General features: G+C 37.6%; 1 protein-coding gene across 1 annotated transcript in view; it reads left to right on the top strand.

Moving 5' to 3' along the window:
• FBN2 (fibrillin 2) overlaps window positions 1-15,594 on the top strand; it is a 393,529-nt gene that overhangs the window by 133,758 nt on the left and 244,177 nt on the right. The window contains exon 6 of the mRNA XM_006870689.1: window positions 5,275-5,472. Coding sequence (XP_006870751.1) covers window positions 5,275-5,472 — 198 coding nt within the window. The remainder of the gene's footprint in view (window positions 1-5,274; window positions 5,473-15,594) is intronic.

The raw sequence follows: 15,594 nt of genomic DNA, 5'->3' as shown, positions 1-15,594 counted from the left end.
AGTTTCGAACTGCTGACCTTGCGGTTCACAGCCTGATTTGTAACCACTACGCTACCAGAAGTTATATTAGCAAGTTATATTGCATTTAGATATCATGAAGTTAAAATAGTTTTGTTTGTCTTCTAAAATCTAATTTTAATACAATTTACATGATTGTGTAATGTGGTGCTATGGGTTAATGCTTCAGACTGCAAAGTTGTTTGAACTGCAAGGTCCCTGTTTCAAGCTCAGTAGCTGCTCTTTGGAAACCCTACACAGCTTTGCTATGGGTAGGAATCAATTTGATGGGACTTATCAACAACAATATAGTAAAGGAAACTTTGTATCTACTCCACTAACTCCAATTTACCAATAAATAAGCAGTTCTCTCCTTTTATACTTTCCTAACACGCTGAAGGGAGTCCTAGTGTGGCACTACAGAATAAGCACTGGACTTCTAACTACAAGTTTGGCAGTTCAAACCTACCAGCCACTCCTTGGAAAACCCTATACGGGGTCACTATGAGTTGAAACCGAATCAACAGCACTTAACAACAACATGCTGAAAGTACTTTCTTGACTGGGGATGGATGTGTGGTATACATTAATATTTTTTTCCATGATGGACTACACCTGTATAAACTCTCATGAAGGGATTGTAAGCCAGTGAAAATTAATTAAGATCCTTCAGGATTCTTTGTCTGTAACTGGTGTGGCACTTTGAATCAATGTGCTGGACTGCAAAATTGGTTTGAACTGCAAGATCATCGGTTCAAGCTCACCAGTTCAAGTTCCTTTGAAACCCTATACAGGGTCGCTATGGGTCAGAACCAACTCAACGGCACTTAATAATAACAACAACAGTATTTGAAAGAGTTTGTGACAGATTACTTTAAACTGATTAGGAAATTTATATCCTTTACAAGTATCCATTATTTGTTCATACTTTGCAGATCAGTAATTCTTGAGTGAATTGGAGGTTTACCTTTTAAAGTAATTTGATTTGAAAGTTAGAAAGCAAAGTGGATAGTGTAAACCCTGTGAGAAACAGAACTCCACAAGGATGTTGTTTTCCTCCTGGTCCCACAAGTTTCCTGCCTTTGACAGGTTGCAGTATTACCACTCTTCTAAGATTCTTTTCACTGGAAACAACCTTAGTTTTTCTTCTCTGATAGGTTTTCACATTACATAGGTTCCAGCTTTTAATAGATTTTACTGTTTAAGAAAACAGATCCAATGTAGTTCACCAAGGAGTGAATTATAAACAAATGCAATAAAAGTGGTATATTCTATTCCTGAGAAGCAGATTTTAATTAATGCCTTCAATATGGAAGGTCATCTGCCAGGGACAAACAGCTGTTTTTATGCAACTTGTCTAAGGACATAATTTTATTAAGATGTTGTAGTTAGAAAATAGAATGAATTTCCTGACAAGTTTATTTTCTGTGGATTTATGTGAGATGTCATTCTGGAGTCCTGGTGTGATGTTGTAGGATCAGCAGTGAACTGCTCATGCCTGGTCCTTGGTACAAACCTACCAGCCAATCCTCAGAAATCCTATACTGCAGGTATAAGGAACCTTTTTCTGCCAAAATTTATAACATCATTCACGGACCACACAAAATTAGCAACTTAAAATTTAGCCTGCTATATTTGGTCCAGCACTTAATTAATTCACCCCTAATGTGATGGCTGGAACTGTGGTTGTTTTGGCAGGGCCGGACATTCTCCACCCCTGCTATCCAGGGTCACTATGAATCAGAACCAACTTCGTGGCATTTAACTATAACAACATACAGATTTCTTTCTGGGAATCCTGAAAAGCATACAGAATGTGAGCATACATGTATATGCATGAATCTGCAAGAAAATAAAAGAGTTCTATATTTAAAAAATATATATATATACTTTTTCCTACTTATTTCGAACTTGCTATAATCTATTGTGAGTCTAGGGAGCGTGGCAGCTTCATAAGATAAGTACTGGACTTAGAAACGCTTGATCGGTGGGTCAAGCCCACCAGTCGCTCCTCAGGAGAAAGGTGATGCTTTCTGCTTCCTGAAGATTGACAGCCTTGGAAACCCTATATAGGGCCACTATAAGTTGGAACTGACTCGATGATGCTCAACAACAGTGACATTGTATGTCTAAGGCCTGGCAACCTACTTCTGAAAACTCAACCATTCAAAACCCTGGGGAGCACAGTTCTACTCTGAGGACACCAGGAACCTAAATCAGGATACTGAACTTGTTCATTCTGGTTCCACTCCCTGCTGAGAATTTGTATGTCTACCACAGAGGTGGGGAAATCAGAATCTAACATTTTTTAACAAGATTCTCCAGGTTATTCTTATAGATCTCTAGGTATATCCCCCTAGGACTCTAGTTAAAATGTAGATTCTGATTCTCTACATATGTGTATCTGGGGTGGAAATGCAAATTCATAGTAGAAGGTTGAGCTGGGATGAACCAGGTTGAAGCCCTGGTTAAAATGGGCTCTGGTATTAATTTTTTTAAATGTCAAGGTATGCAATTTCTGAATAACAGTAGACTAGGTTTAGAAATTTATGGCCTGGCAATTTATAGTGTGGAAAGTGTGCTTATTTACAAGGATGATATATCTACATTTAAGCTCCAAAGTTTGTCTTTTTTGAAAATGCAATTTACAGCCAACACATCTGTTGTTCTTATGCAGGAGATTAAAATGAGCTATTTTTATTGAAATTTAGCAACAGAATGTTCAGTAAGCATGCCCAAAAAAGTTACCTATTTAAGTTTTGTTTCTTCATATTAAACTTTTACTGTGTTTTTTCCCTAACTGCAAGAAAGTCTCATCTTGGTTAAAATATAAAAGATTTAGGTGGTTTTAAGTTTTTATTTTTGTCATACTAAAACATTTATATGTTATCTAAGTCTTCCTACTTTGGAATATTTTGAATGTTATCTGAAAGTTTGATTTCACCCAATAGCAATTTTTTGTGGAAATTTTACCAACATTTTATTGATGCTTCAGCCCTGGAATGTGAGGTTATATTGTTCTTCCTGGAAACCTCAATTTAACCAGTTCTAGCTTTTCCTTTCAAGTGTAATCATGCAATTTGTGTTGGTGCTTACCACGAAAGCCAGAATATTGTATTGCACTCCCTCGCAAGGGTTAATAAACTGTGTCTACAGTCTATGTGAAAGGGGAGAACAAAACATTTTTCACATATTTCTGTTGCAATTTGATAGCTAATGTGAATCATAGAATGGTTCATTCCTCATGAAACTGATCTTCTACTGATCCACTGTTTCTCATAAAACAGTAGCAACAATAACAAAGGCAAGTTACTTGGTTTATAATTCAGTTTTACCTAAAATAATAATAATAAGTAAATAAATAAAGTATATTGAGCACCTAAGATTATAGCAGAGAGGTAGAGAAGAAATACCTTTGTTCTTGTTGTTGTTAAGAGCTGTCAAGTTGGTTCTGACCCATAGCAACCCTGAATAGAGTTTCTGAGAAACAACTGTTGAGTCTCAACTGTTGATCTTGTGGTCCAAAACAACCTTGCAGTACTGTACACTATCCCACAGCGCAACACCAGGACTCCAGAAATGGAATGGAATAAATAATGTTCCCACTACTAACTAACAGGTTGTAGCAGCTCAAGTCTATCCAGAGATGCCTTAGAATAAAGACCTACCTGGCATTCTAATTTTGAAAAATTAGCCATTGAAAACTCTGTGGAACACATTTCTGCTTTGACACACATGGGGTCATCATGAGTCTGAATCGACTTGACTCAACTGGTTTAGTTTAAGTCAGTCCTTGTTAAATTTTAAAGGGGATATGAATATTCTGAGTATCTTATTACAGTGCACGTTCTGATTCAGTGGGTCTGGAATGGTGCCTGAATCTGTATTTTTAACACTTCAGGTGATACAGATGGTATACTTCAGATCACACCCTCAAGAGATGAATGGATTGAAATGGACTGTCCTTAGTATTTAAATAAGAGTCTGTCTAACTATTATATATGACACACATATACTGAGATGTTTCATCATAATCCTAGCAGAACCAGAGAACAATATAGTCATCTGGTAGAGGACATAGATCACATGTTAACTTAATTAAAATAATTCATGATCCTAGACTTCATTAGTGCTGTCTTCCTAACAGAGCTACTAAATTTTTTGTTATTGTTAAGTGTCATCCATTCGGTTCCGAGCCATACTGTCCCTGTATAGGGTTTCCAAAGAGTGGCTGGTGAGCTCGAACCACTGACCTTGCGGTTCAAACCAACTTTGCAGTCCAGTGCATTAACCCACAGCTCCACACCAGGTTACTAAAATTAGAGTAACCAAAATCAACTGAAAAATCTAGACTGTCTCAGTATATTTTATTGATTCTGTTTTGATTATTTGAAATCTTTTCAGCCAAGTCAGAAAAAGTAAATTTTTTCTAGGTAGAGAAGTCATTAAAGTTTAAATGCTTGTAGGAACAGGCATGGCATACCAAGGCGTGAAGAGGGCTGGATGTAAGGAGTGGCTGGGGCTGTGTTTATTGGAGAAAACATAGTTCATCCCATCATTCTCCTGCAATAAGGTGCTCCTAAAGGAGCTCTGGTTGCGTAGTGGTTACGAATTGGGCTGCGAACCTCAAGGTCAGCAGTTTGAAACTACCAGTTGTTCCGTGGGAGAAAGTTGAGGCTTTCTGCTCCCGTAAAGGTTTACAGCCTTGGAAACCCTGTACAGGGTCGCTATGGATCGGAATTGCCTGACAGCGCTTAACAACAACAACAACAACAAGGTGGTCCTAGCTTGGTCAGAACTTCTAGCCTTTCAAGAAATGCCCAAAAGACAAATTACATGTAAAAATTTCCCAATAAAAAAAATTTTAGCTATTAATGTGCTGCCGCAGGATAAGCACTTGACTGCAAGGTCGATTTGGAAACAAAGTCAGTGGTTTAAACTTACTAGCTGCTCCTTTGAAACCCTTATAGGGTCACTATGGGTTGGAACCAACTCAACGACACTTAACAACATTAATTTTTTAACACCTCATGTGAGTTAAGAGGGCACACCTGTGCCCTAGGTACAGTTTATGATCCACATTTACAATCTGTGGTACAGGATGTATTGAAGTCTTCTAATGTATTTGTCATGGATGAAAACGGAAACTTTTTGTCCTTTTGTCTTTAGATGCTTTGGTGTCAGACAAAACGTCTCTGCTTTATGTCTATGGAGGCACTGATATTAAATTGGTATAAGATAATAAATTCCATCTTTCCTTATTCTTTCACCCTCCAGATTACAGGACAGGTCCATGCTTCACTCAGGTTAACAACCAGATGTGCCAAGGGCAGCTGACAGGCATTGTGTGCACAAAGACCCTGTGTTGTGCCACCATTGGACGGGCCTGGGGCCACCCCTGTGAGATGTGTCCAGCGCAGCCACAGCCCTGCCGACGCGGCTTCATCCCCAACATCCGCACTGGAGCATGCCAAGGTGAGTCAGCTCTCCATGTCTGCCTATGTGCATAAGTCCGGCAGAGCAGTTGGCAACGCACCAGGCTGCCTTTCCTTGGGTTTGTTTGTGGGATCTGGCACTGCAGACTGTTGCTTTTAACATAATACCCATTCCAAGTAGAACTTGGTTAATAAGCCTTGCTTTTGTTGTTGTTAAGTGCTATTGATTAAGTGCCATTGTTATGTTGTTAAGTGCCATTGTTAAGTTCCAACTCCTAGAGATCCTGTATAGAATTTCTGAGGAGTGGATGGTAGGCTTGAACAGTCAGTTTTGCAGTTCAAACTGACCTTGTGGTCCATTACTTATCCTAGAGAGCCACACTACGACTCCTAGAGATGGTTTATCTTTTAGCCACATAACAAATAATTACATTTCAACTCTTGATATTAATAGAGGAAAAGATAGGGATCATATGGAAAATTGGTATAACTAAGTAGAAAAAAATAAAGGCTGAAATAATTGATACAGGGGGGGCTTCAAAAAGTTCATGAAAAAATTCCATTACCTTTTAATCCCATTTGTCTACAAACTTTTTTAGGTCTCTCATACAACCAGACAATGCAACACCCTAAGTCTTCATAAGTGTTTCATTAGCCACTCACCCGTCCCCAGTCTGCCTATTCAGAAGTTGTTAGTTGCCATCTAGTCAAGAGAACTCATGGTGACCTCATGAACAACAGAACAAAGAACAGCCGGGTTATGTGCCATCTTCCCTGTCTTTGATAGGGTAGTCTGTTGTTGTGACCATTTTGTACTCTGAGTGCCCTCCAACCTAGGGAGCTCATCTTCTAGAACTGTATCAGTCAACATTCTGGTGTCATCCATAGGGTTGTCACTGGCTGATTTTTGGAAGTCAGTTGTGTGTCCTTTTTTCCTAGCTTTCCTTAGTCTGGAAACTGCAATACAACCTGTCAACCATGAGGAGTGACCATACTTATTTCAAGTACCAGTGGCATAGATTCCAGAGTATCACATAGCAACATTCAAGCCACAACAGTATGACAAATTGACACACATGCAAATACCTAGGCAGAACATTTTTTCTCTCTCTCTAATCTTAGTCAAATTGTGAAAACATGAGACCAACTAACAGAGATCAGAAAGCTGCACCATCTTGTTATGAATAGTATCCTCTAAGACAAAGGATGAACTCAGTCCACAACTGCAATTATTTCAGACTTTGTAACATAAGCTAAAGACAATCTTGTGTCCAGAGAATGTCTAAGGACTCTCCAATCACATTCGTTACACTAATTTATACGCCAGGTCCAGTTTGGGACTCTCATGATGCTGTCATTATAAACTCCAACCCAAGTGGCTAGAAATTGCTATATTTAGTGGTTAATGATTTGAATTCGTTTTACAGCCGCCACAGTTACTCCCTTTTTTGACTACTTTTCTGATGTCATCATATTAAATCCATGTTTAGAACTTGGAAATGTGTTTTCTACTGAGCTCTCAGATGGCAGTTCACTTCATGTTACACAGCAGTAGAATTAGAATCACAGGAAAACAGACAATGGCTATTTTCTTATTCACAAAAATGATACAACTCATATTTGAGACATAGAGTTAGATTGATTTGCCAAGAGAATACAAAATTAGATCTGAAGTCTTTCAAATTGATGTTAGCTGATAAACTAAGTAAGGGGCAGAGCTCTCTTGCTAATTCATATAGAATCCATAGAGTTGACAGCTAGTCCAGTGTTCTCAAGGCCTAAGAGGAGCGATGTGGTATGGGGCCTCTACCTGGGGTGATGTTGTAGGATAAGCACTGGACTGAGATCCACAAAGTTGGTGGTTCAAACCCACCAGCTGTTCGACAGAAATTGTATGTAGGGTCACTACAAGTAAGAAGCAACTCGACGTTACTTAACAACAATATACCCTCACCTCATTGAATAATGAAATATGAACTATCTGATTAATTTGGTCAATGCATTTGGCAATAAATGTAGCTGCTAAAATTTTTGGATGGCTTTATAATTTTATAAAAGGTGACATTAAAGTGAAATATGTATATAAACTGTTCAGGTTATAATTTTATAGAAATCAAGAGATGATCACTTCACTCACAAATAAACAATTATGTATTTAATTGCATGTAAAAGTCATGTTAACTATGGGCTTAGGATGGCTTTTGAAGTTTTGTCTTTTAGATTAGTGTTGTTGTTGTTGTTAAGTGCCATCTAGTCAATTTCAACTCATAGTAACCTTGTACAGGGTTCCAAGGAGCAGCTGGTGGGCTTGAACTACTGACCTTGAGGTTCACAGTCCAGTGCTTATGGATAGCAACACATCAGGACTTACAAATCAGATGATTGAATGATAAAGACTGGCTTAAATGCTGTTTAATCTGTTGCTTATTGTTAATAGTAAAATTCTATAACTTTGATATGAATATCAATCTAATTTTATAGAGCTTTTGATAAAACATTAATTTCTTCTATAGACGATATTCTACTATACCCTCCACTCATATATAGTGCAGTGGTTACGAATCGGGCTGTGAACCTCAAGGTCGGCAGTTTGAAATTACCAGCTGTACTGCGGGAGAACAATAAGGCGTTCTGCTCCCGTAAAGATTTACAGCCTCGGAAATGCTATTTACAGCCTCGGAAACAGGGTCACTATGAGTCAGAACTGACTCCATGGCACATAACAACAATAACAGTATACTATGTAGATGGTTTAGAGTAGTGTATGGTGGTGGTAGCAGTAGTCTGCCTTCAGTTCCAACTCATAACAACCCTGTGTAGGGTTTCCGAGGCTGTAAATCTTGATGCGAATGGAAAGCCTCATCTTTCTCCCACAGAGTTGTATATAGATTAACATATATAATTTCTGTAGCTAAATTATTTAAATTATTCAGTAGCTTTACTAGATTGTTTTTATCGCCTCCTCATGCGCTGGACTGCAAGGTCAGTTTGAACCTTAAAGTTCAAGTTTACCAGTCTCTCCTCGGAAACCCTATTTTAGGGTTTCTATGAGTCAGAACCAACTTAATGGCACTTAACAATAGCAACATACTTGCTTATTTATTACTTTATTGCTTTTACTACCCCCAGCAGTAAGTTACATGAGGGCAGAAATTTGATACATTCACAGTATTTGTGAGGCATCTAGACAGTACCTACCAGGTAGTCCATGCATAGTAAATAAATATAGTTTGAATTAGTAAATGGAATTAAGATGAAAATATTTCCAAAGAATACTATTTCTTATGAAGAAACAGTCCAAGTTGAGAAAATCCTTTAATTTCAACCATAGCATCTCAAATTGCTGACTCTCCTCATTTCCTGTATTTATACATGTCTTTTACTTTGATATTTCACCAAAGTGGCCTAATTTTTTTTAAACACAATTATTTTTAAAATGTATGATCTGATCTCAAACTTTTTGAATGTCCTTGAATATTTAGTAATGTCTGAAGGCTTCATTTACTCGATCGTGTTTATGTAGCAGACATAAGTTTTGGACTCCATTGCTCTCAAATCTAATGGATTAGTACAGCTCCAGGAGCAAAATGAAATTTGTCACATGCTTTAAATGTCTAGAAAAGCAAATTTTAAAAGATCTACTTTATTTCACAATCATAGCATAGTCAGGAAATTCTCCGTTAAATCTTAATATTTAACTCAGACTATGTTAGACTACATCTTACTGTGAGTTCATTTTTCTCTTTAAATTCTTAGACTGCCTCCCAAATGCGAATGCCAAATTTATTTGAAAGAGATGATGCATGAAAAAAAATTACATAATAAAAGACAGTATATATGTGTCATACTTTTTTATAGAATAATTGAATCATTTTATAGAGAGCTAAAAGTACATTTCAGCTGTTTAGATGAAAATTATAAATAGTGTAATATTAGTTGTTTTTGTTTCTTGTTGCAGCCATTTTTTTTTCCTTTCATCATCATCATCATCATTATTATTATTATTATTATTATTTGTGTGTGACCTGAGTGATAGTTTACATGGGAGAACATTAGCTTACACCCATCGTTTCATTGCAATGATTACAATCTCCTCCGTGCATCATCATTCAGTAGTATTTACTTCCATTCCCTCTGGTTGTTTGTTTGTTTGTTTGTTTTGTTTTGGGGGGTGGGAGGATATACACAAAAACACTCAGGAATATATAATAATTTAAACAACCAAAAGGCACAGTCTGTAAGACTGCCTCCTGGCCACCAGCACTCAGTCCTTCTCTTTCCATGAGTCTAGAGGCGTAATACTAGTTTCAAAACATAGCTCATATTAGACAAAGGAGGGCATTTCTGAAGTTCTGAGCACAGTGATATCCTGTATTGAATGTAATTAGTTAATTACCTACCTGTAATTTAATAGAGAATGAAACATGACTTGTAACAAATAGGATAACTGTGAAAAATGAAAGCCAGTAAAGATGCTCATTTCTTTTTTAATTAAGTTGCTAAGAAATTAGTACAGTTAAAAAATTTTAACATGATGACATTTTGGGATGAAGTAAGCAATGTCAGAAAGATATACATTCCTATGCTTCTATGCAGTATAAAGTTAGAGGTCAGCCAAAACAATCCTTGACGGCTTTTAATATTGAGAGCCAGGTGAATTCTAGTATTTTTGCCTAACTTTAGTCATCCATGTTTAATCATCTGTTTTCTTCTATTTTGTTACACAGTGAAGAACCAACATTTGCTAATATGTGCCTTAAAATTGAAATCATCATAAAATTAATGCATTAAAGATTTTTAAATGGCATTATGCCTTTTTCCAAGAATACTTAGAGGCAAACTTTACATTTTATGGCCTATCATGTCCATATGTTGTATTGTTTTCTTGTAACTACTTTTTTAATCTTAAAGCATTATAAATCTACTATAATTAGAAGTGATGTTTTATTTAAGCTCAGTGCTTGACTTTACATATTTTTAGGTTTTGAGATGAACTATGTCCACTTAAAATATTTAAAAATATATTAAACTTTGAATAATTATTGGTTTATGTAATTTGATATTTAGGGAATGTTGTTGTTGTTATGTGCCGTGGAGTCAGTTCCGACTCATAGTGACCCTGTACAGGGTTTCCGGGCTGTAAATCTCCCGTGGAACAGCTGGTAGTTTCAAACTGCTATCCTTGCAGTTTACAGCCCAATTCATAACCACTACGCTACCAGAGCTCCTTCTGCTATAAACTACTACAGACAACTACAAATTTATCTCTCATGAATAGCACAAATTATTAAAATATGTTGTTGTTAAGTGCTGTTGTGTCGATTCTGACCCATAGTAGTGACCCTGTAAAGGGTTTCCGAGGAGAAGCTGGTGAGCTTGAACTAGCCGACCTTGCAGTTCAAACGGCTTTGCAGTCTCGTGCATTAAACCACAGTGACACACCAGGACTCCATTAAAATATAGTTGTAGTAAAAAAAATAAAAAATCATCTTGGCTATCTACATTGACCTAGTTAATCAGATCATTTCAAAGTGCAACTAAAATTTATGCTGTTTGAACATAAACCATTCCCTATTTAAAAAAAAAATTACTTACAAAATACTGAATTTTAGAAACTTCTATTTAAAGAAGCAGACTAAAAGTATTTTTACTTTATTCCCTATCTTCCCACAAAACAAGTTTTAGAAAGAAGCAGGACTCTTGACACCACCTTGATTTCAGACCTTTAGTCACTAGATGATGAGAGAAAATGAATAACTTGAAAATGAATAATAAAGAGCAAAGGCTTGCTAAAATAAGGTTGCAGTTACCCCAGCAAAAATTAAGTCAGGGTCCTTAAAACCCATGTAGAGACTATATCTGACTTCCTGTAGCTTCACAAAGGGGAAAAAGATTCAAATTCAAAATCAGCCCAAGGAGGATTCCTATGAAGCAGAGGTTAGACATGCTTCAACCTTCTTTATCCTATTCTGACACCAATCATTCCCCCACAGCACTCTCTGCTTCACATCTGGGTTCAATAACCCATTACAATGACCATACAGTGCTCATTAAAATACTCACAATTATGGGATTTATTAGGGAAGTGAATAAGGTACAATTCAGGATCAAAACCAATTCAGGATGATTGTTTTGACTGCAACTATATTTTAATAACTTCTAGTTTTCAAGAGAGATAAGTTTTAAGATGTCTGGAGTAGTTTATAGCAGCCTAATCCCTAAGTATCAAATCACATAAACCAATAATTATTCCGTTTAATATATTTTTAGAAATTATTTTAAACTCAGAACACAGCAGTTCTTTAGTCAGGAACACCTCTTGTCTGCCATACTACAGCAGGCATGCCTCACTCTTGTTTTCAGCCTCTCAGCCATGTGGTTCCTTGGTCTCTGCCCTGCTTGAGCACTTGTTACAAAGTTCTTTTAGCCAGTCTGTGAGTGCCCAAAGGGCACATTCTGAAAGCCAGTCTCCTGCCTGTAGGAACAGAGCTTTACTTGGTTCATAGGCCTAGAGCTGGAAGCTGTTCTGTCTCTTCATAAGTACCACCTCTGCTGTTATCTCTGCTAGTCTCACTTCTTTTGTTTCTGCAATTAGTAGGTGTGTCTCTAAGTTAGGGATCTCATGCTCTTCACTCATGCTATTCCTTCTTGGTGGCCCTGGGGTTTTCCATGTCTTCTACTGAGACTGCTCCTTTTTAAACCTAGCTGGAGGGCAAAACTAACCAGTCCCAAACTTACAGTGCTGTATACCATATTTGTATGGTCTCACCCAGTTATTTGGTGGGAATTTAAGATTTTGGATAGAAAAGCCATATCAAGTGCATTCAAGGTACCACAGGGTCCTAATGTGGCACTGTAGAATAAGCTGTCCACAGCTGACCAGAAAGTGAATAGCTCAAACTCACCACCCATTCCTCAGAAACCCTATATGGTGTTGCTATGAGTAGAAACTTACTGAACAGCTTTTAAAAACAACAATATGAAGTGATATGAAGAAAAACACAGCATTAGCTTGGCAGAAAGATCATTTAACAATCTGAAATATGCAAATGACAGAACCTCACTTGCTGGAAGAGAAGAGAACTCAAAGCACTATCTGATGAAGATGAAAGAATACTGTATTCCATATGGACTACAACTCAATGTAAAGAACACAGATCTCCTCACAACTGGACCAATAAACCTGACAAACAGAAGATTGAAGTTGTCAAGGATTTCATCTTTCTTGGATCCACAATCACTGTTCATGGATGCAGCAATCAAGAAATCAAATAACATACTGCACTGGACAAGTCTGCTGTAAATAAACTTTAAAATATTAAAAAGCAAAGATGTCACTTCAGGACTAATCTGTGTCTGACAAAGGTGCAAGGTATTTTCAGTTGTTTCATATGCATATGAAAGCTAGAAAATGAATAAGGTAGACTAGAGGATTGTGACTTTGGTGAAGACTGTTGAAATATGGGCTATCAGAAAAACAAGGAAATCTAGCTTTGATGAGATACAGCTAGAATGCTCCTTTGAAATGAGCATGGAGAGACTGTCTTTGGTACTTTGAACATGTTGTCAGGAGGGACCAGTCCTTGGAGAAGGATGTCATGCTTGGTAAAGTAGAGGGTCAGTGAAAAATAGGAAGACCCCCAATAAGTTGGATTGACACAGTGGCTGCAACAATGAGTTCAAACGTAACAATCGTTGTGAGGATGGCACAGGACTAGACAGTGTTTTGTTCTTTTGTACAGACAGTCACTAGGAGGAAAAAAGGCTCCATGGCACCTAACAACAGTTAACAGCAGCACCCCCCAGGTAAAGCAGTGTTGAACACATATAATTGTTGGGAAGTCATTGGGACTGGGAGACTTTTCCTAGCATTGACTCTGAGTATCAGCATTCTGAAAAGCTATTCAGTGTGTGTTTTTTTTAACCTGGTGTGGTGCTATGGGTTAATGTGCCAGACTGCAAAGCCATTTGAACTGCAAGGTCGGCAGTTCAAGCTCAGCAGCTGCTCATTGGAAACCCTATACAGGGTTGCTATAGGGTCAGAATCGACTCGACAGAACTTCACACCAACCACAATAGTAGAGAAATGACGTTTGGCCATCCTGGTCTCCAAGGAGCTATCGTCTCTCATAGTTCAGACATATTGTCAGGAGGGACCAGTTGCTGAAGAAGGATACCATGTTTAGTAGGGTGGAGGGTCAGAGAAAAAGAGGAAGACCCCAAGCGAGATGGATTGGCAAAGTGGCAGCATCAATGGGCTCAAGTGTGGCAACAATTGTGAGGTTTGCCCAGGACCGGGCAGTGTTTCATTCTCTTGTACATAGGGTCGCTATGAGTCAGTACCAACTCGATGGCACCTAACCACCACAAAAACAATAGTAGAGAGCTAAGGTTGTGGGTGTTGTATCGAAGAGAAGAATGATCCTGTAAGAGAGAGAACTACTTCAGACTCTAGCAATAATGAGAGAGCTTAAGGAGAGACCCTGGGGTCATGAAATTTCTAGTACCCTCTACCCAGAGTTCTAGCCCAGAGACGCTTTTTGAGGTGAAGCATTATGTGAGGGGAGAGAGAGGTAAAGACCACTAGTGAGCATCTCAGAGCTTATGTAACTTAAAGAGTGAAAGGTGGGAACCATACTGCTACTTAAAAAAGGAAAATTGATGCACACACACATGTACAAATGGATATAGGGAATTTAGCAAGAAGCTGTTTAAGGCAGTAAGCCCAATAATATATCCAGTGGAAATTTTCACACCAAATCATTTCTTCTTGGTTCTTCCTGATCTGAGTGTCAGTGGGAAATGTCTCCATTTAAAGATGGTGTCATGATGTGGTTCTGTAGGATAAGCACTGGACTGCTAACCATAACCCTAACCACTTGCTTCTCGGAAACCAGTTGCTATGATTTGGAACCAACTTCATGGATCTCAACAGCAGCAACAACAACACAATGAGTACTAATGAGAATGGAAGTACAGTGGCTCTAAGATAGGTACTGGACTATGAACCACAAGGTCAATGGTTCAAGCCACTCTGAGGGAGAAAGATGAGGCTTTCTGCTCCCACAGCAATTTACAGCCTCAATAACCCTATATGTCGGAAACAAAGGCACTTAACAAGCAATGAGAAAATAATTAAGGAGGCCTACTTATAAAAATTGAAAGGAAAAGGCAAATGAAGAAAATGTATCAAAAAGTATCATCCAAATAAATGCAAAGCTCATTTTTAAAAAAAGGTTCTCAAAGAAACTATGAGCATAAAAAGTGAAATAAATAAATTAGTAATACTAAATAAAGAAGTAGGAAATTGAAAACATTATATAAGTGAAAATAAATAGTACAACTGAGATGGCATGGAGGTTAAAAGTTAAGCTTGAAGAAATCACACAAATCAAATGTTAGAGAAGAGTAAATAATGATTTTAGAGTCATGCATAGTAATAACATAGTAAAACCAGACAAAGGAGAATTGATGAATGGTCCTGAAAAGCAATGTTTAAATACAAAGTATTTAGAAAACTTTTGTGAAATAAATAAAACTTTGATAGGCAGATTGAAAAATGTTGAATTGACAAATCTGCTATGTATATACTTTTGTTGTTGATGTTGTTAAGTTCCGTTGAGTTGTTGCCTGACTCGTAGAGACCCAGTATAGGGTTTCCAAGGAGTGACTGGGGAATTTGAACCACCAACCTTATGGTTAGCAGTCCAGTGCGTGTACATTAACAATAAACAACAACAACAACTTAAGCAAAAAGAAAAGGAGAGGAGAATCCTGTGGGTGTATACACAGAATATGGAGTTTTCCAAAGGAAACTACAAGACAGGTCTCAGATTTCTCTACAGCAACATTTGGTTCCAGAAAAAGTTTGCAACAGTGTCTATAAATGTGTAAGATAATTTTATGTAGCTTAATTTGATTTGTATTTTTAAAGGGTTATTTTAGCTACTGTGTGGTGGTGGTGGTAGTTATGTGCTGTGGAGTCGGTTCCAATTTATAGCAACCCTGTACAGGTTTCTGTGGCTGTAAATCTTTACAGGATTTACAGAAAGCCTCATCTTTCTCCTGTGGAACTGCTAGTAGTTTTGAATTGCTGACTGAGATTAGCAGCCTGACTCGTAACCACTACACTAGAGGATCAGAGTAGAGGGGGAAAAAACAG

Source organism: Chrysochloris asiatica, unplaced genomic scaffold (genome assembly GCF_000296735.1).
Source record: "Chrysochloris asiatica unplaced genomic scaffold, ChrAsi1.0 scaffold00147, whole genome shotgun sequence".
Classification (NCBI taxonomy): domain Eukaryota; kingdom Metazoa; phylum Chordata; class Mammalia; order Afrosoricida; family Chrysochloridae; genus Chrysochloris; species Chrysochloris asiatica.
The sequence above is the reverse complement of the archived record's forward strand: the minus strand, read 5'-3'. Positions and strand labels throughout refer to the sequence as shown.